Source organism: Electrophorus electricus, chromosome 1 (assembly GCF_013358815.1).
Source record: "Electrophorus electricus isolate fEleEle1 chromosome 1, fEleEle1.pri, whole genome shotgun sequence".
Taxonomy (NCBI): domain Eukaryota; kingdom Metazoa; phylum Chordata; class Actinopteri; order Gymnotiformes; family Gymnotidae; genus Electrophorus; species Electrophorus electricus.
The window spans coordinates 26,819,013-26,843,446 of record NC_049535.1 but is presented as its reverse complement, the minus strand read 5'-3'; the positions used below and the strand labels follow the sequence as shown (position 1 = coordinate 26,843,446).

At 42.1% G+C, this 24,434-nt stretch overlaps 2 protein-coding genes across 8 annotated transcripts in view; one reads left to right on the top strand and one right to left on the bottom strand.

Moving 5' to 3' along the window:
• Positions 1-14,601, top strand: part of arhgap17b (Rho GTPase activating protein 17b) — a 22,740-nt gene extending 8,139 nt beyond the window's left edge. The window contains exons 3-21 of one of the 5 annotated variants that reach the window (XM_035524160.1): positions 1,873-1,977; positions 2,083-2,159; positions 2,693-2,804; positions 2,924-3,000; positions 3,162-3,279; positions 3,727-3,795; positions 3,915-3,996; positions 4,487-4,614; positions 5,316-5,427; positions 5,907-5,988; positions 6,178-6,258; positions 6,337-6,450; positions 6,612-6,703; positions 6,877-7,033; positions 8,108-8,335; positions 9,096-9,232; positions 9,331-9,741; positions 12,408-12,454; positions 12,961-13,049. In XM_035524160.1, the coding sequence (XP_035380053.1) occupies positions 1,873-1,977; positions 2,083-2,159; positions 2,693-2,804; positions 2,924-3,000; positions 3,162-3,279; positions 3,727-3,795; positions 3,915-3,996; positions 4,487-4,614; positions 5,316-5,427; positions 5,907-5,988; positions 6,178-6,258; positions 6,337-6,450; positions 6,612-6,703; positions 6,877-7,033; positions 8,108-8,335; positions 9,096-9,232; positions 9,331-9,741; positions 12,408-12,415 (2,190 nt within the window). In that variant the 3' untranslated portion in view covers positions 12,416-12,454; positions 12,961-13,049. Of the gene's footprint in view, positions 1-1,872; positions 1,978-2,082; positions 2,160-2,692; positions 2,805-2,923; positions 3,001-3,161; positions 3,280-3,726; positions 3,796-3,914; positions 3,997-4,486; positions 4,615-5,315; positions 5,428-5,906; positions 5,989-6,177; positions 6,259-6,336; positions 6,451-6,611; positions 6,704-6,876; positions 7,034-8,107; positions 8,336-9,095; positions 9,233-9,330; positions 9,742-10,666; positions 12,189-12,407; positions 12,455-12,960 lie in introns of those variants that run through there. The other 4 variants (XM_035524155.1, XM_035524150.1, XM_035524156.1 and 1 more) reach the window with 4 other exon arrangements.
• On the bottom strand, positions 13,659-24,434 carry slc5a11 (solute carrier family 5 member 11). 3 transcript variants are annotated; one of them, XM_027003327.2, is made up of 16 exons: positions 24,312-24,434; positions 23,316-23,493; positions 23,004-23,075; positions 22,803-22,907; positions 22,483-22,542; positions 22,265-22,369; positions 21,900-22,005; positions 21,416-21,496; positions 21,087-21,292; positions 20,563-20,698; positions 20,321-20,428; positions 20,078-20,225; positions 19,295-19,463; positions 18,743-18,958; positions 18,415-18,553; positions 13,659-15,458 (listed from the first exon to the last, which is right to left on the bottom strand). In XM_027003327.2, exons 2-16 carry the CDS (start codon positions 23,448-23,450, stop codon positions 15,232-15,234), a joined length of 2,013 nt encoding a protein of 670 aa, XP_026859128.2. In that variant the 5' UTR covers positions 23,451-23,493; positions 24,312-24,434; the 3' UTR covers positions 13,659-15,231. The 3 variants fall into 3 exon arrangements, with proteins under 3 accessions (XP_026859128.2, XP_026859129.2, XP_026859130.2); XM_027003328.2 differs by having other exon boundaries at positions 21,087-21,283; XM_027003329.2 differs by having other exon boundaries at positions 23,316-23,442.

The window sequence follows — 24,434 nt, the reverse complement described above, 5'->3', positions numbered from 1 at the left end:
AAGCTTCATCACTGCAATTGAACCTCTCTCCTTGAAGTTCTTGATGATTCAATAAATGCTTGATCAGCTGCCTTGTCCTCATTAACGCTTTCTCCTGAGCTAACGAGAAGATCACTGAAATGATGTTAGGAGGTCATTTTGTGGCAGGGCTGAAATGCAGTGGCTGGAATGCATTAATTTTTGTGATTAAGTTCATTTTCATTGTAAGGAATGACTTTGCAATTAATTGCAATTCATCTGATCACGCTTCACAATCTAGAGTTAATGCAAATTGCCACCATAAAGACTGAAGCAACAAACTTTGTGAAAACCAAAATTTGTGCTAGTCTCAAAACTTTTGGCCATGACTGTATGTGTCATACCTAGCACATCTACAGTGTATGTGCTTAGAACTGAATTCTACCTCTTTCCACTTAAGCTGTACCACCAGTGGAAATGCACTTTGAGAGAAGGCTAAGAAAGTGAGAAAATCTTATTGGTTAGACACACAACGCATTATGGAAGATGACATTACACCCTGTTGTAAATCTGCTTGGTCAGTTCTCAGGGGTCATTTGCATTGTGAGTCAATGACTGAATACTATTAGAAACATACTGGCCCTGTTCCAAAATTCATTCCATTTCAGTATGCATGTTCAGCATGTTCAGGCAACACCATTGCCTAGAAATCTGTTTGTTTTTTTCAAATCTAAGATCTTGAATAATACAAACATATTGTTCAGAATCAAGTTCGGAGGTAAGAACCCTCACGGCTCAAATATGTCAGCCAGCCTTCCAAGCAAAGGGAAAAGCCAGGCCTTATCCCCTTCGCCCAAACGCAGCTCACTTTCCACATCCAAGGGTCAAAGTTTAACAGCTTCTTGTCTTCTGTGCTCCAAAGAGGAAAGCCGATAACAACCTTGTAAACATACAAAAGAAATCGACAGAGCAGACCCTGATTCAGCTTGTTTCCAGGAGTGTTGGCTAATGGATTGCTGCGCTGTGATGAATGCTGGGAGTTTGACCCTGTGGGTCATCGCTGCCCTTCAGCTGTTTTAGCCTTATCATAATTCCCTCTCTGTGGAAATGTTTAGATTTGAATGCTTCTCTTTCCTCTTTGTGGTTGCTCTTTCTGGGATAAATAAAATTAAAATGTATTAATTTGCATTTTCTTAAGAGCAGCCCTACAAGAACATGTGTTTGGGAAGAAAGCAACTCTTGAGACCCTAAGAAAAGTCCCCTGATGTGTCCAGTTTTACTTCCACCAGTGGCTGTCTGAAAGCATATGTGCACTTATGGATGAACAGAATGGGACTTATCCAAAGTGTGCTGGCAAAATCTCAGCAGGCTTGTCACCAGCTACATTGGCGTGGGTAAATGGGCATCCACTCCATCAGGCTCTAGCAGGGAAAGGAGGAGTCTGGAGCTGTCACCATTCATTGTGAAGGATGAAGTGGCGTGGCTATGCGGTTCCCCAGTCAGACGGGGTGTAACAGCTGTGGGCTGTAGGCTTTGGGGAACAGACAGGGATCCACCACTCAGATATGGAGGGGAAGTGATACGTACTTTAGCTAACATATAGCACCAGCAATGCTTGACTTCTCTGCAACTGACAGAAATCTGCACTTGTTTAACAAGTGTTTTAAATTGTAAATGTATTTACATTACACAGTGCAGATGGAAGATTTAAGTGATATATAAACCTAAATATATGATGGGGGAATTCATTATAAAAAGAGCATCTTTCATGATTTCTTAATAAGTATAGGTAGAACACAAACATTAAAATGGCCACATGTTAAGTAAACTTGAAATCTTACTAAATCTCATAAGCTGGTCTGAGCATTTGTAGTTTATATGTGCTTTATTTTTTTTGGGATGTGCTTTTTACAGATCGAACGCCGCATGGAGCTGGTGCGAATGGTCTTGCATATTGCGCACAAGAAGATGGCTGCTTGTCTGCAGGGTCATGTCGGAGCAGACGTGGACAAGAGACACGTGAGTAAGCGGGAGTGACGTGGCTGCCCATCTGGGCTCATGATGCAGCACTTTGTGCAGAATGGAGGGGTGTGGTTCCCATTTGTGCGTTCTCTGTCAATTCAGAAGAAACTGCCTCTGATGAGCCTGTCCCAGGCTATGCTGGATGGTGGAGTGCAGCTGGGAGAGGAGTCAATGATAGGGTGAGCTCCCCGTGGTGGCAGCCCTCTTCATGAGTGTAGAATGTGGTGGATCCCACTGCCCCCCCCCCCCCCAATCGTTCATATCTTGTGCAGTGAGCAGTGGAGGTAAAGGAAGACCCACAGCTCCCTGCCATTTGATTTCTTACTCTTGGAATTAGCAGATGACCACACAGTCAGTGCTGCGAAGGTGAGGTCACATGTTCCTGTAGGCAGCCATGAGGTTTGCGGCACACCATGGAAACAGAACCTGTGAAAACAGAACATGGGACAATTGAGCTACTACACCTGTCTTATGAACTACAGTGCAATATTTAGAGTATGATAAGAACTGTACATTATGCTGATGTTTCATATTCAGTACAGGTTTACTGTTTTAAATTACAGTATGCTGGATGAACAGGGCGGGTGAGTGGGCTTTTCACTGTAGTTTGTGGGAGTGAAAAGGCTGTTTGAACAGTCCACATTCCACAACTACTTTATCTGCCCTTTTATCAGTAGTGTATGCATGTGTTTGTGTGTGTGTGCTTGTAAAGGAAGATGATGGAGTTGTGTGGGGAGGCTGAAAACATGTTGGCCTACGAGCAGAGCCAGCATGAAGTGCAGCTTGAGAGAGACGTCCTGGACCCGATTAACCAGCTGGCAGAGGTGAGCACAGCCTTCTGTATATTGCTCTGCATAAGCTAGACTGCAAGGACCAGACCTGGGCTGTGTAGGGTGCCTTGTGTAGGGTACATGCTCCTGTATCTCTCCTTTTATGTCCCTAGGTTGATATTCCCAATATCCTGAAGCAGAGAAAGCAACTGGTCAAGCTTGTGCTGGATTACGATTCAGCAAAAGCAAGGTGGGCTTAAAGGAAAGGACAGTTCATTCACAGGCATATGACACACACAACCTACAAACATCTTATACATTTGATTACAAAGTTTTTTTTATTATGTTGGATTATCTAATGTGGTGTGATGTGCATGCCCACTGCGCATTATCTGCCTGCATCTAATCCAGATATCAGCAGGCCAGCAAGTCAGTTTTCACGGCAGCAAACAACCAGTCGATGGCAGCCAAGCTTGACTCTCTCAAAGATGAGATGGACGAAGCCCATAATAAAGTGGAGATATGTAAGGTATGGCTGTGGGTTTGTCATTTCTCTCACCTGAGGGAGGAGTCTCCTGATGATGACCTTGAGCCAGGGTGTGGGAGACTAGGAGGAAGAGTCATGGTTGCGCAATCCTGTGATGCCCTGTTATCAGGGAAGGTCGTTGCTGACTAGCGGGTCAGACAGGAGAATAGAGCGATCAGACGACAGACCTCAGTGCCTCAGTGCCCATCAGAGGACAGAACTGTGACATCTGATACAAGGCCATGGCTCTGTTTAAAGAGCTACTCAGGATTGTACAAGTGAAATGTGTTTAGTGCAGGGGACTGATTCTGTTTCATAAATTCTAGAAAATTCTGCTCTGATGATACATAGCTTTCACTTTGCTATAAGAATATTTGCTGACTGTGAAGTTTCTTATATCACAAAGTAGTTGTATTGCTGAATAAGCAGAATCTTGTCTGTTGTCTTCAGGACCAGCTGGCTGCTGACATGTACAACTTCTTCTCCAAAGAGGGTGATTATGCTCATTACTATGTTATGGTGAGTTATAACTTTGAGTTTCAAATACTCACACTTGCACACACGCGCACACGCACACACATTGTATATCTTTGTTTCTAATAAAGAGGCATGCAATAAATCCCACATTTGTTTATCAGTTGTTAGAGGCCCAAGCTGAGTACCACAGAAGATCTCTGGCTTCCATTGAAAGCATCTTGCCTACTGTTAGATCACAGCAAGGTATAATGTTTAAGCCTTTCCCCCTCACAGGCTGCTACAGATTCAGTGCATGGTGCCTTCATTCTAACAGAGCACTCTTACTAGTAATGATTAAAATTAGCCTCCAGTTGCTATTTTGGCAAATCTTTTCATAAAAAGTTCCTCTTTCCCATCTGTTTTTGAAGTTGTTTTCAGGTTGAATTAGTAAGAGGGTGCACAGAGGTGCATTTCATGAGTAGAAGCCTTCATAGCCTTGACATTTGGCAAAGGGCTGAGCTTTCACGCTCTTTTCATACATTATACATGGCCGTTTGTCATGGTAAATCACTTCGTGCTGTGAAGTCATGAGTGACGTGTATCTTTACAGACATGCTTACCTGCTTATGATTTCCATCTGCTTCCTGTCACAATTCAAATCGCACCACATGGGCTGACAGACAATAAAACACACCCTTACCCTCCTGCTTCTCTCCCCTCCTCCCTCCCTGCCCTCGCTCTACCTGCTGTACAGATACATGGACAGAGAAGCCAGCATTCGGCATGGCACTGGAGGAGCACCTGAAACGCAGTGGCAGGGAGATCGCCCTGCCCATCGAGGCCTGCGTGATGATGCTGCTGGAGACCGGCATGAGAGAGGAGGTGCTCTGCCACCCTGGCCACCCTGAAATGAGCCCCTGGGCCGAACTGAGCACAGTTCCCACTGAACAACACAAACGCACCACACATAAGCACACAAACAACACAAACATACCACACAAGCACACAAACAACACAAACATACCACACACAAGTACATAAATAAACAACACAAACATACCACACACTTTTATTTCAAATACTTTCATTTCTTATATAACAACTGCAAGAGTATGAATGCAAGTACAGTTGACTAAACATTGATTTCCAGAGCATTCTGGCTTGTGTCTAATATGGAAATGTCCAGTGAGCTGCAGGGTTTATGAGTGTGTGTGGTGCTCATCCAACCAAGGTCACCAAGCTAAGGGCCTGATAATCAGCTGATAAGTTAAATAAGAGGAAACATGAATCACTGCAGCACTGGGACTTTTGTTTTAGTGGATAGAGGCTTTGACACTGTGGAAGTGTGAATGCAAGCACTGATGTTAGTGTATAGCTTACTTCTGCTTTTGGCGTTTGTGCCCAGACCCCCTACTCTAATTATAGGATTGAAACGAGACAGCCGTTTCCCCTCAAGACCTGTTCTCATAGTGCTAATGAAACAGCTTTCCATCACCTGATGTCTACACCGTTTGTCTTCTCGTTTCTTGTTCTTTCTCTGCCAGGGTGACTGAGATTGTCTGTTACTGACGCTTTGTTTGCAGGGGTTGTTCCGCATCGCAGCCGGGGCCTCCAAGCTGAAGAAGCTCAAGGCAGCACTGGACTGTTCCACTTCACAGTTGGAGGAGTTCTATTCTGACCCCCACGCTGTGGCTGGTATGAGTCCTTCTCATCAACAGTGGCCAGGTCTCCGGCTCATAGAGGAACTTGCATGCGACACCCTGGCGACATAGTGTGCTGCTTCCTCCACAGATTTGTGTGAGGTGTTAATGCTAGGGCAGCCGTGTTTCCTGTAGCATGCTAAGTGACTGGTGCAGTCTGTCATGACTCTGTCTAGTTTCAATGCGGCTGCAGTTCAATGTCATTGTGAAGTTATGTAGCCTTAAACATTTCAACTTTAAGTTAATGTTTTAAAACATACAAAGTAACAAGTTCTTTTCCACTTCTTACCTTTGCTCAGTTGGTTTTCCCTAAAAACCAACCTGACTAGTATTTTTTGTGTAGTTTTTATGGGTAAACTGCTGCTTGCCTTCCCTGTTGCTGTGACAAGCCCCATAACCTGTGTTGAGTGTTTCGGAATGACAAACACTGGCTGAGCTTCATTTTTACGCTGAAGCGTTCCCTCCCATTACCAGGAGCTCTGAAGTCTTACCTGCGTGAGCTACCTGAGCCTCTGATGACCTTCCAGCTGTACGATGATTGGATTCAAGCCTCAAGGTAACTCACACATGGCCAACTGCTATCAGGGCAAACTCTGATAGCAGTAGGATTATTTAATCAAGACTAGGCAAAAAAATAGAAAATATATGGAAATCACACAGAATTGTGTTTGCACACTGTAAAACTTGTGAATTATCTTTCCTGTTTCATTACTGAGTGCTCATTCTCTTTTTTTTTGTATGTTAGTGTTTCAGACCCAGATAAGAGACTGCAGGCTCTATGGGTGATATGTGACAGATTGCCAAAGGCCAACAAGGCAAATCTGAGGTAACTGAAGTCACCTAATTTTACCCCCTTTATGATCTTTCAGTTTGTCGTAACATAGTTCATCTTGTGTCTGTAAAGGTATTTGGTGAAGTTCCTTGCCAAGCTAGCTCAGGAGAGTGAGGTCAATAAGATGACCCCAAGCAACATTGCCATTGTACTGGGACCCAACCTGCTCTGGGCCAAGACTGAGGGGTTAGTGCAGTCATAACGAGAACTCAGCATCTCAGCTGGTTATAGATCAGCTTCAAACCTGTCATTTAATTTCACATTTGTGGAACGTCACTGAACACAAATTTTCAGATCCTCTTCTCCCTTCCAGTGGATGATTTAAGATGTGTGCGATTTGTTTGCAGGTCCCTTGCTGAAATGGCGGCTGCTACCTCGGTCCATGTGGTGACCATAATTGAACCCATTATCCAGCACTCTGACTGGTTCTTCCCAGATGGTAAGATGATTTTTTGTTTGTTAGGGGCGCTTTACCTAAACATGAGTATTTACAGGAGCACAGTGGTAGGATCACTTTAAACATATTGGAAACCTTATTATCTAGCAGACTAGATTAATTTTGTCTTTTTGAGGAAAGTCTTATTTCCTGTTCTTTTCTCATATGCCCCTCAGATGTGGACTTTAACGTGTCAGGCATGTTTGCCATGCCTACGGTCCCCCCACACCAGCCTGGGTACCCGGGCACCCCTGAGCCCGAGCAGCCACCCATCGACAGAAGGCGCCCGGGCAGCCAGGGGGCGCCAGAGGCTGAGACTCCCCGCAAAGACAGGTACCCAACCCACCCGCGCCTTCTCAGACAGGCATCCAGATCCACAGCCACATCTGCCTTCTATGTAGTCGCCAATGAGTGTGTCACAGTCAAGGCGGACAGTCCATCTCCAGCTGAAGAGGCTGTGTAGCTACTTGCACATGCGTCAACTTCCAAGATGTTCTGTCTTTCAGTTTTCATTTTGTGTATGCCTAATTAAATCAATAAAACTTGTTTTCTCTCCTGGTCATATATGGTAAAGTGAGTGCTCATGTGGATATTATGAAGTGGGTCTGAATGAATCATGTGGAATCAATACATGTTGCAGCTATAACTTCAGTATCCAGGGTTTTGACAATGTGTCAAATGGATCTGATGCTGCCGAGTTTGACACAACTGAGGGATATAACTGATTGACATTTAGAACAAAGACAAGTTACAATGTCTTCTATTGTTGCCAGGACTCTCAGGGCATGTGAAGTATGACTAACATGGCACCACGCCCTTAGGTTCTCATCTTCTGTCTGTTGACTGACTAAGGGTTCAAAGGTTGAAAAGCTGAAAGGTCTTTTCAGTCATGTGGTTCCTCCCCTAGTACAACTTAAATAAAAAGTTAGTTCAGTCACTTTGTTCCATAGACTAAATGGGCCTGAAGCAATGTCTTCACATAAAGTGCAAAACCTCCTTAAAAGCTATAACAAAAAATAATAAATGGCTAATAAGCAGCTTCTCACCTGTACTAATAAAGAGCTTCTCACATGTACAGGGTTTTAAAGAGTTTTACAGTGTGCCAATTCCTAGTGAATAACTTGAAATAATGTTTAAGAGAATTGCCAAAATAAACATCTGGATTCAGTTAGTAGATGGTTTGTAAATAAGTATTTAAATGGAAAAACAAACACTGTAAAATCAGTAACTCCTGTAGAGTTAGAACACTCTTTCCCTGTGCCTATGGTTTGCTGTTTGTATGGTGTGCTGGTACTCCTTCCTTCTCCCTCTCCTATGGACTATGTACTCCTATGCCTCTTGGGTCCAGCAGCACTGTTCGGTGTGGGTGGTTCACATTCTCTCCCCTCTCCCCTGTATCCCCGCTAGCAAACAGCCGGAGCACACTCCCCGTAGAGCCGGCACGCTCAATAGAAAGCAGCACTCCTCGCCTGCCTTCCAGCCCCCTCTCCCTCCAGCTGAGGTGGGGGTGGCACTTGCATCTACTGTGGCCGCCCCCCCGCTGCCCGTAGGGGGCTCGGAGGCGGGCCAGGCAGGGGCTGCAGCCCCTCCCACCCAGCAGCATTTAGGCCAGCTGCAGTCCGCTGAGGATAGCAGGTAAGGACTCAGCCATAAATGCTAGAGACCATTTCCACCGCCACACTACAGTTGCCAATCAGACCGCAGGAGCACTCTGCCCCACCTTTAGCCAGCCATCAGATGACTCTGCGCAGTGTAAGCTGTCTTGTGCTGTGAGCTCTGAGCTCTCGACATCTTTTTTTTTTTTGCTTTAATAAATCTCCCAAATCACCATACCAAATAAGTCCCATACAAGTAAGTAAAATGACATGAAAAAGACAAAATTTACCTTCTGGCTTCAGTGGTCTGGGTCAAGTTGAATGTAGTAATATAGGAGGATTAATGCCTTCAGACACCAGTTCTATTCCGGAAGCTTCTTAGTCAGCCATCTCCTCAGACTGATCATCCTCTCACATCACACGGCGCCTTCCTTCCAGCCTGGTAAACGCGTCGCTTCTCTTCGTCATCTCTGAGTCACTGTGCTCACTGTTGGCTGGAGTCTGTGTTAACTAACTAGCCTAAATGCCTTTCCAACACATTCCTGCTTTCCATTCATTTCTTGCAGCAGAATTCACTGCATGGCACATTGTGTAAATACAATCTAATGGCTTCAGTAGAAACTGTGATTTTTATCTTAGGGTTAGTTTGTGCATTTATTTCTATTTTGGCACTGACTTGCCAACTAATGTCTAACATGCACCCTTCTTTCACAGCATGAGAAGCAGAATATTTATTAACACGATATTCCTACAAATACAGTTTACTGTATTTAATGTTAAGCATGTTTGTCCAACATTAGTGTTGTCAGAGAACCGACCTCCACGCCTCCGCCCCTGAGGAATGGACCAGGAGGCCCCACTGGAACCTCTGGGCAGCTGACTGTGGGGACTCCAGTGTCAGCTTCCAAAGGCCCCAGTCCACACTTGATGCGCAAAGGTAAGACTTCAACGTCCCTCTCCCCATCTCAACATGCAGGCTAACCAACTATTTTCAGTGGTTTATGTTGCATGTTAATCTATGCTTTATGGTTTCAGGCACAAAGAAGCAGGCCCCAGCACCACCCAAAGGAACCCAGACCCCTAAGCCCATGCCCATCTCCCCTACCCCACCTCAGAGCACAGTTACCAGCTCTGCCCAGCCTACCTTGATGCCACGCCGCCACTCCAGCAACCAGATCCCCATGCAGGCCCCAAGCCACCCTCCCCCCCACCCTCCACAGAGCATGGCTGATCCAGAGTCCTCCCCACCCAGCTCGCCCACGCCGCCAGACACCCCCCCCCACGACGGGCCCCAGGCCACCCCGCTGTCATCCTTCCACTCGGGTTCCCTCTCTCGGCCCAGGCCAGTGCCCCGGCCGCGGCCCAGGCCCAGCGTACCACCACCGCCCCAGCCTGCCACCGAGGGCACCAATGGGGTATATGGCTCTGCATCCAAGATCATAACTGGTAAGATCCAAGGAGCATGGGACATTGTTTTGGTTCTGTCTTATCTAACACAGGTAATAGAATGCTTGGGCAGACAGGGTTTTGTTGACTACTGAAATCAATGACAGTTGAGTGAGCAGGACCACTGTCCACTAGCGTGCCATCTGTCTTTGTTATGTCCATGTGAAAAATACAGTATGATAATGTGTTGGTTTTAATCTTTACAAGGCATAGATTGGGAGAAACAGCATGGAACACCCACGTGACCAAGTTTAACATGCTTAACATGCTAAAAACATGGATCTGACCCCATCTCAATGCTGCATAGGTTGGCCTTTAAATAAAACCATGTGATGCTGTTTATTTTGCAGCTAATCAACAATAAATTATTTTCTGTATCCTGTACCACTTAACACTTGGGTATCCTGAGCTTGAAGCTTAAGTCAACTTGCACCATAGTACTGCATTTTTCCAGAGGGTTATGCATACAGTGTTGAAAAAAACTGTTTTAGAGTCATTTCCATTTTGGCAAATGAAATGATAAGCACTCAGCCTCAGAAACTTTATAAATAGAGAGCTAAAAAAAAGAAATTATGACTGTCAACAAAATAAATTCAGAAAGGAAATGGCTTTTAAAATAAGAAGTTCAAAAGACATTCTATTCTCATGGTATAAAAACAAATGTGGAACACATGAGCTAATGCTTGATAGAGCTTGACAGAGATCGGGGTGGTGGGTGAGGGGATTTTCTCCATATTCATCGAGCTCATTATTCTCTCATTATTCAGAATGAAATGCATCTCCATGTGCTGTCCTGAATCTTTCCCCTTGTTGTTATATATGAGGATGGAAACTTCCAAACTTTGTGGAGAGAAAATTCTTCATCCTTGCACCAAGCTACTAGAGTTCACTTGTGTTACTAACCAATGTCCAAATCCTGTCACAGGTTGTGGATCTTACCCTATGCCAGGTAGTAATTAGAATGTTTGTTCTGCTATTAGCTTGTCATCAGCGTCATCATCATTATCAACATCGTCATTACATATCAGCCACTTTTGACGTTCACTATTCATCTTATTATTAATCTTAATTACTGTCTTCATCTGTCTCCCAGTTTCAAATTCATAAAATGTTTCATTTGGAATTTTTACTAGGGGTTCAAATGGTCCATATTGTTTCTGGGAAAGGCAAAGTTTGAAACACTAGGGACTTACATCATGTGTTGTGCAAAAATATTACACCTTCTGTGCATGCTACAGACAGTATGAAGCTGTGTATTCCAAGCTTTGAAAATAGTGAAAAGCAAGTCTAACACTATCAAAAGAAGATGCATTAAAATAGTTCACTGATTCACAGTTCACAGATTAAATGCAAATCTGGCTCAGCTGGGATCTGGCTATCAAGATCACCTTGCCACTTTTTTGCATTTTTTCGTATAATGAAAGAAAGCAATTAAGCAAGTTGGAATGATGTTAACTGGGAACTTGGAGCTCACCATTCTGGGAAGAGGACCCATGCATCTGGGACCTCTGACGAGGCTGGGAGCCACCACAAGCCTACATCAGCACTGCTCTTTAGGTCTTTCAAGAAGTGATGACATCAAATAATTTACAATCCTGGTAGATGGTGTCTTTGTGGCCTCAACCTATAAAACCAGCTTATACGATAATATGGTTGTCTTGTGCTTACCATGATAAAATGAAAGTGCGGATAGCTCCAGATATAAGGTGGAGTGTTGTTAAGGTAAAATTCCACTGACTTAGCTTGGATGCTTTGGCAGTCCATTTTGGATTCATCCAAGGAATGACTGGTGACTGTAGAAAGCATATGGAATGCTGTGGCCAGTAGTGAAGGAGGTTCTGGAGAATTCTCTAGAACGAACAGGACATTTCTGTCATTTTATGATTGTCTAATGTATCACAAAACCCAGTTTCCATTCAGCTCACACAAGCGCCTTGGATTCATAGTACTCTAGATCATTCTGAAGGCACTGTGAGCTCTCATACTCAGGGCATGATAATTCAAACCAGCTAGAGTGTTAAGGGGAGTGATTGATACCCTAGAATTTGAACCAAACAAAGACATGCATCAGCCCAGAAGTGTGTCTTTGAGTGTCATTCCATCAAGCATCAGTCATACGCTGAATTTACATTTACTTCTCTACACCGAAAGTCGAAGTTGTTTGTGAATTGTGGAACCATGGCCACATGCAGCTCGTAATAGTCTCAGTGGGAAGGCTCATGTCAGTGAAACTGCATGCTGCTCGGGAGTTAAAGCCCGTTAATAGAAATGGAAAGTTCAGCAGTTTACAGAAGTCCCACCCACTGAGCCTGAAACTCCACCCACTCACTCATTTCACCACACAGCTTCATCTGCATGATCATTGCACTGGGATCCACCCCACCACAGGGCCTGCTCCACTGCTATGGGTTTATCACCTCTTCTTTCTTTTAGCTCTCATAATTCACTTCCACGGGAGGGGGGAGGGGGGTGGGGGGTGGGGGGTGGTTGGGGAGATCACTGTTTAGGGATAATTTGTCACAACTCTGTTTTCTAGTGTGCACTATGGTTTACTTGTTCTAAGGAGCTATTGCCAGCAGAACTCTCTGCTTGAGAAGTAATCAGTGAGTAATTCATGAATTAACTGGGTGCCTTGAGCATGATATGGCATTATTAAACTGTTGCAGATGTGTGACCTCCTACCTGTGAACTGTGAGTTGAGTGGCAGGCTATGGTAAGCACGCCAGGCCTATAAGCTAACGTGTGGAACTAATGGGAGCCAGTGAATGTGCTTGTGTATATGCTACAGCACACTAACCCTGCTTATCCAAGGTTAACAAACTAACCGTTACCTGACCTGCATGTGGAATGATGCCGCTTGATAGCATAATGCCTCTTGCTATCTTAGACTGTTTTTTTCTGTCTGCTGCTTCCCCCACCCTCTTGTATAATATATACAGTATAGAATAAGATGCAACATATAGAATCCGCACCACGGATACTGTTTTAAGATGCTACACTTACTTCATTTTAGTTAAAGACCAATAAACACATTAATTTATTCTATTACTGTGTCAAAATTGATCTAACAAAGTAACAGGTTCTTGGTGCGTTAATTGTTTGTGCTTATTTTTCCAAATTTAGTTGCAGGTTTTGTATTTTTTCTTTACTCTTCCCACTATTTTACATAGGTACCCCACATATGTTTCTGAAGTTTGACTGTATGTTCTGATTGCACAGATGTGGCCGTGTCTTTGAAGGGGCCAGGGCGGGTCCTTGTCCCTGAGATAGCTGTGGAACAGCCTGTGGCAACACTTCCTGATCCTGACCACCAATCAGAGAGCACCATTCTGTGATGTGGGGTGGATAGGAAAATCATCCTCACACAGTCTATCATTCCCTTTACTCCTGATTTTGTACCCCAGGGGGAATTCCTGAAGACAATCAGTCCTTGCTTTTTGGATCTGGACCACCGCCCCTCCTCCCTTTCAAGCACTGATGGAACTTCTTAAAAGCTGTTACTGTTTTTCCATTTTCAACGCTGCAGATATATTATAACTTGATATGGGAAGGTAAGCAGATAGACATGCTTTATAATATACCAGTACCATATAAACTGTAACCTCTCTCACCTTCTAGAATGTTCCAGGTGGCCTGGGCTTGAAACTTAGAATGTTTCAATGAATTTTATGTTTTTGTGTTATGTATGTATACACATGTATTATTACTTGTGACTTTGGAAGTGTATTTACTGCACGATTGTAAGGTAAGGGGGAAACCAAACTGAGCTTCATCTTAAACAGGATCCATAGACACTCCTAACTCTGTGTGTACTGCATTGGGAGTATGCTATTTTTCTGTCTCATTCCTGCCATTCCTGCCATCTTCTTTAACTCTGTCAGGCAACTTACTAGAGTGCACGATTAAATTTTTTTTGCGCCTCAGATGGTGTTAGAGATTTTTACAAGACCAACAATTGGCTTATAGAATATGGTTATAATATGCGTGGCGTACTGAACCTTTGAGTTCAAATGGCCTGTGTTGGAAATACAGGATATGGCTAAATATCAAGTATTGTTTGACTTTGGTGCAATATTGGATGCATATTACAATTTTACGTTTGAGATTTAGACAATCACTTTTTTCACCACTTGTTTTATTTGAAAGAAAATCATACTGAAATGGTATAGCTTCACAGGGTTTGATCTAATGGACCAAAAAATACAGCAATACAACAAAATCAAAACAAAATTCCAAAATATCTACTTCAACTTCTATTAAATACAGATGTCATTGATATTCTTATTTGGCCATAAGAGTTGCCTAATTTTGTAGACACATAACAGTATTTAACCCTACCAGTTGAAAGGTTACTTTTCCCTATGTGTCTGAATTTCATCTCTTTCTAAAATAGGCTTGGCCATTTCAGGTAAAAAGCTGCACAGTTTTGAAGTCCTCTAAAAAGGACCCATTACTGAACTCCTAGAAAGGCTTTGTTGGAGGGGCTGGGATAGAGTGGGAATTTTGAGTTTTTAAAGTCTCCAGGCCTTTTTTTAAAAAAAATAACTTTCTGTAATGTATTTTTTTCTACTTTTCCTTCTCAGAGCACATTACCTTTGCCTTGAGCCACAGAATTAGTAAAAATGGATGAGTATTTTAATGGTTCAGTTCAACTCAGGAAACAGTTGGAAAAGCAACAGCCATTCATCCATTTCATTACTGACTTGCAAATCCTGTTTTTCCTATGATATGCTATCCCTGAATGACTTTTAAATGTTGATTTTTATTTTTCTTAAAATTTTCTTGGCTCTTTTATTCCATGTGAGCAGCATTTCAATGGCTTACTTGGTTCTATGGAGTGAATAAAGATAGTATATTGTACGGATTGCTGCTGTATTTCCTACATGGCAACTTTTATGATACACAAATACCTAATAAAACGCCTGGCAATAAGAAAAATAAATAAAATTTGAATTTAAAATAAACTCTTTGAGATGTGTCAGTTTTGTATGAATGTTTATTAATAAACCTTAGGGATAACAGACGATTTCTTAAGACAAATAACCAAAAAGGTTCACTTGAACCGCAGTATAAATGTTACTGCAGTAATATTCAAAAACTCCTCAATGGCTCATTCTAAATAAATACTATAGCCATAGCACTTTTCTCATCATTGGAAGTTTTCTCCTCCCAAAACCTCATTTTGTCCATTTTAGAACAATCTTATTCCATTTTGGAATGATCATAAATGTGCGAAATGAGTGATAAACATTGAGATGAAATTGCAGAAACCCAATAATGCAACTGATTTACAAGAGATTAGTTGTTTGATAACTACCAAAAGATATATAATCCAAAATGTTAACTTGATTTTGAGGGATTATCATTGTTTGCCTACTGATACTACCAGTCAAACACAACCTTAAGAAGTGGCAGTTTGGGAGCTCAGATCTCTCATGCCCAGTAGGCGATGAGAAACACTGCTACAGACAGGCAGACAATAAGATTGTCTCATGCCCAGTAGGCGATGAGAAACACTGCTACAGACAGGCAGACAATAAGATTTCCATTTACTACATGCCTTAGGCGTGGGTCTTCCTCCAGGGAACATACCACTGTATCAGGAAGGGATGGAGGGGCATTTTCTCCTCCAGATTCTTGCTTCATTCCGCACAGCCAGAGCAAGATGTTCTTCAGCTTAGATGGAGTCTTTCCATTTTGGTTTATACTACTTGAGTCTGGGAAGAAAGAGATGAAAATTATATGATTTTAAAATGATCATTTTGGATCAACATTCTTGTGTAAAATCACAAGACTGCTGTGAGTGGGAATTATTGGGCAGGCAATCCTCTCAAAACATGCAGTCCACCGCTCCCACATCCTTCACCTATGGAACATGGTCTGTTATTGAATATAAAAGTGTTTTAATGTTTTCAATGCACTCACATGTAGATTTTGGGATCATGATTTTTTTTAAAAAGAAAAGCAAAAATCATATCTAAAATCATATCTAAAATACCTCTACTTTCAGCATACTCAGTCTATATTTTTGACATATACATTTGGACCTTTCAGGGGAATTTGAAAAAAAGATTTCCAGCTTCGGATTCTCATGTTACAGCCATAAAAGATTTATATATTGCAACTATCTGGCTCCCCCTGCTGGTTCACCTGTCATCGCTATGTCGACACTGTCATGTCTACACTGAAGGCATCTCTGAGTGTACAGACCAAGGCTGATTTTTTATTTATTTTTTTAAAGAGCTTTTACTCTGAACATTAAACACTTTGGGTCTGTTATGCATGCAAGTCTCACCAAAGGATAACGCTGGTTTACAAGGTTTTTGTTTCCTTTACAGTTTATGGTGTTCCAAATAGACCTTTTGATGCTAATCACAGAAAAAACTTCTAAATTTTTACATCACGTACGGTTTTTGAGAAACGGCTGTTTTTGTTTTACAATCATTATGAAATTTTGAGACATAATATCATGTATATAGATTTACTTGCTTGCCAGTAAATTTTATTTATTTATTTGGTTAAAATCATATTTTTGATGGCTGTGACCAATGTAACATTAATAGAGACTAAATTTGTTAAAGTACACAAAGGAATTCTTTCTGATCATGCAGTAACTTGATCGGGCATGCTTGGGCAAGTCCAAGCTCAGCTGCAAGATTCTAGCTTTTTTCCATGTCAACGCAGCCTTACATAACTAGCAGTTGCAGCGAGTAACAGTCTTTCTATGTAACGTCTGTGCACATGAGTGTTTCATATAACTGAAACTGTTGAGTTTAAAGACTGTGGACTTGATTTCATATAGATTCTGAAATGTCGTGCCAACGTCGTAATAGTTGTGACATGTTTTATTACATATGTGGCCTGTTTACTCTGAAAGCACTGAAAAGGAGTATGACTGTACTCATTAAGAAGGCGTACGAGTTATACTTTGGGTGCAAAATTGGTGACCATGACAAATCATGGGCTCCTCATAATATGTTGTGCATCTTGTGCTAGTAGTCTGCGAGCTAGGTTGAAAGGTGTGCGACCATCCATGCCATTTGCTATCCCAATGATATGGAGGGAGCAGAAGGATCATAACTGATTGTTACTTTTGCATGACGAATGTATCAGGATATTCTTCAAAGAACCGGAAGTTTATTGAGTACCCGAACCTTGCATCGGCAATAAGACCAGTGCTGCATGATGACAGTCTTCCTGTTCCAAAACCTCCAAAATGTGTGGACATTACAGGATGAGGATGAGGAGGTAGGCAGTAATGGTGAGCTGATGCAGATGGAAGCTGCTGCTGATCCAGACTTCGTGCCATCAACATCCAGCAACCCTCATTTATTATCTCAGGTAGAGCTGAATGATCTGGTCAGAGATTTGGGTTTATCAAAGAGTCAGGCAGAGCTGCTTGGGTCAAGGCTGCAAGGATGGAATCTTTTGTCATTCGGCACGAACATTTCAGTATTTCGCAGCCGTCATGAAGATTTGACAAAATATTTCAGTCAAGTTGACAGTCTGACTTTTTGTTGACATCGATGGATTGTTTTGTGCTCTCGGTGGTGGGCATGAACCATCAGAATGGCGACTGTTTATTATCTCATCAGTCTTGAGCTTGAAGGCTGTTTTGCTGCACAATGGCAATAGTTACTCTTCCATACCTATCGGACATGCCATTCATATGAAAGAAATGTATGAGAACATGCAGCTTCTGCTGAACCACATTCAGTACTCGAGATACAACTGGAATTTGTGTGGTGATCTTAAGGTAGTTGCAATTCTACTCGGTCTGCAGCTTTGTTACACCAAGTATCGTTGCTTCCTTTGTGAGTGGAACAGTCGAGCAAGAGATTCGCATTACATCAGAAAGGTCTGGCCTTCCCGCAAGAAACTGGTGCCAGGTCAGAAGAATGTTACACCCATGACCCACTGGTAGATCCAAAGAAGATATTTCTTCCGACTTTGCACATCAAACTTGGGCTAATGAAAGATTTCATTAAGGCAATGAACAAGCAAAGTGAGGCCTTTGCTTATCTGCGGCAGATGTTTCCACGCATAAGTGATGCCAAGATAAAAGAAGGTCTTTGGCCCACAGATCCAAGATGTGATGAATGATAGCCACTTTGATGGTCTTCTGCAGGGTGCAGAATGTGTAGTGTGGACAGCCTTCAAGAATGTCGTTTGTAACTTTCTAGGTAACTACAAAGCACCTGACTATGAAAAACAAGTTCAGTGTCTGCTTCAGGCATACAAATCGATAAAGTGCAACATGTCACGTAAGATACATTTTCTTCATTCCCACTTGGACTTCTTCCCAGACAAGCTCGGCACCATGAGTGACGAACATGGTGAAAGGTTTCATCAAGACATGGCCAAGATGGAGAAATGGTATTAGGGCAAATGGAATCCGTCTATGATGGGAGACTATTGTTGGACTCTTATCCGTGAAGCATCAGACAGTGATTATAAATGAAAATCTAGTACTGTTTCATGTTGCCAGCATTGCCATCACAGTGTACGCCGCTAGACACTTGACAATGCTTAATGAAAATCACAATTTTCTGATAAATGGTACGTGACACAGACATTATAAATACATTTTTGTGTTCAGCGTGTTAAAATCTAACACGAAAAACAGTGGAGGAAAAAAATTCTCTCAAAAATTTGTTTATCAGTGTAACAAACCTTTTGGGCACTCCTCAATATTTACGCTGCTCTTTTCTGTTTCATGCGTTCCAGGGTCAGGAATATGAAATGCAGCTTCCTTATCTGCTTCACTCCTCTGCACAGGATCTAACCTTGTAAACCATGTCAGGCGACTTATCTGCAACACACAAGATTTATATATTGGCTAATATGGAATTAGACAGTTTTTGATGTTGGATTATGAGACACTTCTATACTTGTATAGACCTTTTGCTCCTGTACACTTCAACTTCTGAATTAAATGCTGTTATCACAAGCGGTATTGTGAGTGTATGGTGTCTGAGAGAGACGTGTGTGCAAGAGAGACCTGTTCTTCTGTGGGTTTTTCTGCAGTCAGACTGATGCACACCACCACAGTCAGTGTGAACAAAGAGAGGATGATGGAGAAATACAGGTAGTGCACGTATTTGATGACATCAGGTCTACTATCTGTCTCGTAGCACTGCGGTACCGGGTAGATGAAATCCAGAATCATACGTACAAGTCCAACCAGCAGACCCAGCACCAAGCCCCAGAAGGCCCCCTGAGCAGGCACATGAATGAAGTTCAACACATCAAGTTCAGATTTGTAGCCATATCCTCTGTCCCACTTATACTGCATGCTGTATGTACATACATACATAGTAATACAACTTAACCATTACATACTAGCTGACATATAGTGTATTTATTAACATAAATGCCTGATTCGACAATTACATTATTAGTTATTCTTCAAATATATTGCTGTTTAACTGGCAAAACCACTTAGACAGAAAATCTTTAAAGAAACAAGACTTAGAGTATGCATACATACCACGGCTAATCTATCCCACTAGAATGCAGTCAACACTGCTGACTGACTGATTATACAGAGTACCTTCTCATTTGTCCTTTTCCAGAAGCAGCCCATCAGGAACACAACAGAGACAGGGGGCTGTAGGTAGATGCTGATAGATTGGATGTAGATGAAAAGCTGTCCACCCTGACTGGCTTGAACCAGAGGGATCCATAACACTGACACCACCACTAATACAAGTACAAACACTCTGAACACACACACATATAGCTATATATGAAGATTCCTGAGAGTAACTGTGGTGTACTGTAGTAAAAGATGTAGAGGTAATAAAAATTGCAGACATGAGTAACAGAGTAACAGAATATTTTGGACAGAGGTCCTTCATCAGCTCTGCAAGCACTTTTGCTTGCTGTACAGTTTCTACTGCACATGCAATTCAGTGTTCGTTAAGCGTTACAGGTAACATTTTCTTAAACAATGTAACATCACAACTGCATGTAGTGGTAGCTCCATGGTTAAGGTACTTAACTAGTAACCAGAAGGTTGCCAGTTCAAGTCCCCCTACTGCCAAGTTGCCACTGTTGGGCCCCTGAGCAAGGCTCTTAACCTTCATTTGTTCAAATTGTACTCAGTCATAATTGTAAGTTGCTTTAGATAAAAGTGTTGGTTAAATAATGTAAATGCTTTTGAAAATAGTACAGAGCTAGACAAATTCTACAATATCACTAAAACATACAAAGTGACAACTCTCCTTCAATGTCAGTTACAGTGAGACCAGCAGACCACATGAACCATGGATAGCAGGAGTGCTTATACTGGCCTGGGCATTAGTGACATGATGTGTAAGTATTAATGTCCTACCTGCCCACGATCATGAGCTCCCACTCAGAGGCACGGCGCATGTGTCTCCACAGGTCCATGGTGAAGAGTGTGCTGGAGCTGTTGAAGATGGAGGTCAGGGAAGACATAAGAGCAGCCAGCAACACAGCCATCATGAGACCCCGCAGTCCTGCACATAGACACGCAAACGTCAACCATAAACATTTTTGAGATCAAACAAATAAATGAAGTAAACAGACTGAAGAGGCTGATCAAAATCTTCACCTGAAGGAAGGAGTTCCATGACAAGTTTGGCATAAGCAATATCCGAGCAGCCCACCGAATTTCCACAAACCTTCTTACACGCCTCTGGGTCAGCACATGCTACCTCATCTACACAGTCACACCACAGACAACCAAAATGGGTAGGATGCACTGAATAGTCCAGCAGTTTAACAGCATGAAATGTGGGACGAATATCCTCTATATGAGAGCCATTTAAACATGCTAGTCAACCCAGTACAGACCTGGATACAGTATTCTGCTGATCATACCAGGCAGAAGCATCATGAAAAAGGGCAGGACCTTGAGGTAGGCAGCCAGCAGAGACCCTCCTTTAGCATGTAGTAGGTTCTTAGCAGCCAGGGAACGCTGCACTATAACCTGCACACACACATGAACCAATGATTGCTCAAAGAATCACATCTCACACACAGGCTTAGATCTATTGTAATGGGGAGCACTCAAATAAATAGATCTTGAACCTCAGTTTATGTCTACTGCATGACTACAGCAGTCTTCAAAGACATAATAGTAAGTAGTTAGAAGTTTTGGTGCACCCATAATTGATCATTGAAAAAAAAAAAATGCTGTTCTATGATGAGTTTTTTGCAATATCTGTATTCTTTTTGCACCATATATCCAATATCTGTGTTCTTGGTAGCATGTGTCCAATATTTGTGTCCAATTAGCACAATGTGTCCAGTATCGGTGTCCTTGGTAGCACCATGGTAGAACTGTATAAATGACTCAGCTTTTTCTCCTCCCTCACCTGGTCAGAACACCAGTACCACATGGATGGGATGGACATGCCCAGCAGCACACCTGGCCAGGGTAGGTCAGAGGTCAGAGGGTCACGGAAAAGGTGGAAGGCATCTTCACGAGGGATCCCACAGGTGGTGTTTGGGGGTCTAATGGAGGGGATGGCACTGCTATATCTATCAAAGACAGCTTGCCACCCCCCAACCTCTGTGAAACCTCCACCCAGACAAAACATGAGAGCAAGAGCAAGGTTGAAAATTAGAGGAGAATTCTGATGTTATTTTGTGTTTATTGTGCATGGAAATCCACATAGAGCAGGATACGATAATCAGCACATACTGAAGCCCATAAGCGTCAGGGCCCCCATCAGCATGACCAGAGTCTGAGCTGCATCTGTGTAGATGACTGCAGCAAGGCCACCTGTAAGCATACCCAGACAAGCGTGCTTCAAAATGGGACAGCAAAGTGGACACTGGCCCACACTTCTCACATGACAAATCCAAAATCAAACAATTAGTGTGTTTGCATCTCACTGAATGTGTTTTAAATGAGGAGCTCAGTATATGTAGTGAGGTGGAAAGACCCTCTCACCTGCTACTCTTATGTGTACATTTACCACATTTATCAGACACCCTTATTCAAAGAGACTTACAGCAGTGCTTTGTAGACTCTAGTAAAAAATATATCCTTATGTTAGCATAAATATGTTAGTCTGAAGAATACTGTCAGGCTAATTCCTTGTTTAAAGTGGGGAAAAGGACAGTAAAAACATTCTTTGGTTTTGTTTTTTAAGCATGTTATTAAGTACTCAGTGAGCATTCACCTGCTACTGTGTAGAAAGCTGTGATGACGAGAAGAAGTACCACAGCCAGATAAATATCCCAGCCAAGAGCCTGCTGAATGAACACTGCACCAGCGTACATATCCACCTGCACACACACTGTACTGAGCATGGTCGCACTTCTGGGAACACATGCCAGGATTTAATGGAGGTTATATCAAGTAAAATGCTAATTTCCATTATACAAGAATGCAAACACACAAATTCTGGTTTTTATGTGTGTTGAATTGTGTTATTTATGTTAGTATTTTTTTTTAAAATAGTTTATGATCAATAAATACATTTTAAAGCTACTGCAAATGTTCAGAAAACCAGCACACAAAACCTCAAAATTGTAATGTACTTACTGATATTTTTGTAAAGATGTAAATAAATAAATACAAGATGGCAATAAATATCTGAATTCTTTTGCCCCCAAATCTTCTCTGAAGATACTCAGGCATAGTTGTCACCTAGGAGAACATTAACATACCTTTGATGAACAGTATGTGCATTGAATATGAATTACAAAACATCAGTCATGTACTGCAGTATATAGTCTAGAAGCCTGGTTGCATTCTCTTACCCCTGAAGCAATGTAGATGGGTAGGAAGAACCAGCCTAGAACCAGGACCATCAGCATACCCTGCCAGTATGAATAAACAGTGACATTAATAGCACTCACCTTCAGTAAACTTCATTTCTCAAAATTCAACATGAATTTTAGCTAGGAATTCAGGAATATCTTATGTGAACCATAAGCTAGGTCATGCTATTTTTCCTGATTGCTGAGTTTTAAATGTAGTTTAGGTTTTTTCTGAAATGGAAATTATCCATTCCTCACCACTTATCCAAACAGTAAGAATTCAGCACAATTTAAAATGGTTTGTGGCACTGGAGCCTTACATTCCACTCGTATGCAACAGGGCCAATGCCAGCTGCAGCTCCTGAGCCTGCCAGCCCAATGAAGTGGCCACTGCCCACATTACTGGCAAACAAGGACGTTCCCACCTGCAAACAATGCTCACCATTAGCAAACCCTTCACTAGCTGCAATTAGATGCGCCTGAAGAAACTGCCCTCGTTAATGTCAGCTGTTGGGACTCACCGGCCACCAGGTCATGTTTTTGCCTGCTAGAAAATATCCGTTGACTGTACTTCTCTTGGTTTTCCACATAGACTTGAAATGAACGAGGTAAGACAATAAGGCATATATGTGACACTCAACAGATACAATTACTTAAAAATGTTATCTATTAGCTGACATCTAAAAAAACATATCGTAATGACATCATTCCAATTGCAAACTAGTGTAGTTTATTTGCCTTGGAAGACTTCAAATCAACTTTTATTTTCTGGAGAAATATATATGTGTGTAGGACCTTATCAGTGATATGAGAGTTCTTGCAAAGAAGCCTACCCATAGTCCTACTGCCAAGATCAATAAGAAATACACCACTAGCACTGCTATATCAGCAGCAGGTAGGCTCTTGGGTCCCTGTGAGTCTTCTTTAGTGGGTGCAGGAGAGACATTAGGCATCTCTGTGCTAGCCATAATGTCAAAGGTCAAATGGGTCAGGAAGCAAAAGTCGTTCAAACTACAGTAAACACAGCAGATGATTATTCGATGCCATCTCTCACTCACACACAACAAATAAATGTAAGAGCACACATTATCAACCTTTTAAATGGACCATAATATTGCAGCCCTGAGTTCTCTATGGATTGTGCTTTTTCCAAATGTAATTAGCAATTGTGTTTTACAGCACTGCTTAGTCATTCAGTTACACAATAAGGCAAATGACAGAATCTGGAAACTACATAGTAAAATATTACTGCTGAAACACAATATTTTAAGTCTTTGAACCTGTTCTTGGACTAAACCATGCAGTCATTGTGCTTTGTAGATTACATTTAGTCTAGGATTAAATCTATGTTTAAATCTATGTTTTTAAATAGCTTTTATTTAAAATAAGATTGAACTAAATATTAATTGAACTGAACTGAATGAGTATTGATTTACCACTCACTTAAAATGTATTATAACCACAGCAGAACTAAATTTCATATCACAACACAGTCTGTCTTACACTATGTTTTACAAACACAGTTTTGTAGTTTTTCATGTCTTTATAAGGTGACTTCATACATGAAGAAAAGTTCAGGATGGCCTTAAACAGCTGTCACAATGTTGTTGGTAGATCAGTTATCACACAGTGTCCTTTCACCATCACTTCCACGCACCACCTTCTCACTATGAAACAAAATGACTCTGAGTGTAACGAACTCTCACCACTGAGTCATGGCTGATAATAAAACAGCCTCCCGCACCCGCATGACAGGTGCACTAAAATCGGCCTGCACAATGCCATCTGCCATGTATCAGTGTAGAGGGGAGATGAAACGATCCACTCACCAGTGCTCGCAGGTGGAGACAGAATGTCGGTCTTTCTCATCAAGGCATTCACATGGTGCTATAGTGCATCGCCTGTCAAAAACCTTCACCCTTCAGACACTTATGGTCTCATTGTTCTCTAGA

Excerpts from the sequence above, each read along its gene's own strand:
- slc5a11 (XM_027003327.2), bottom strand. The coding sequence starts at position 23,450 with ATGGCTAGCACAGAGATGCCTAATGTCTCTCCTGCACCCACTAAAGAA. Across the intron at positions 22,370-22,482 it reads CCATCTACATTGCTTCAGGG|GTGACAACTATGCCTGAGTA; the intron begins GTAAGAGAATGC and ends ATGTTCTCCTAG. Across the intron at positions 18,554-18,742 it reads AAAAACCCACAGAAGAACAG|ATAAGTCGCCTGACATGGTT; the intron begins GTCTCTCTTGCA and ends TGTGTGTTGCAG.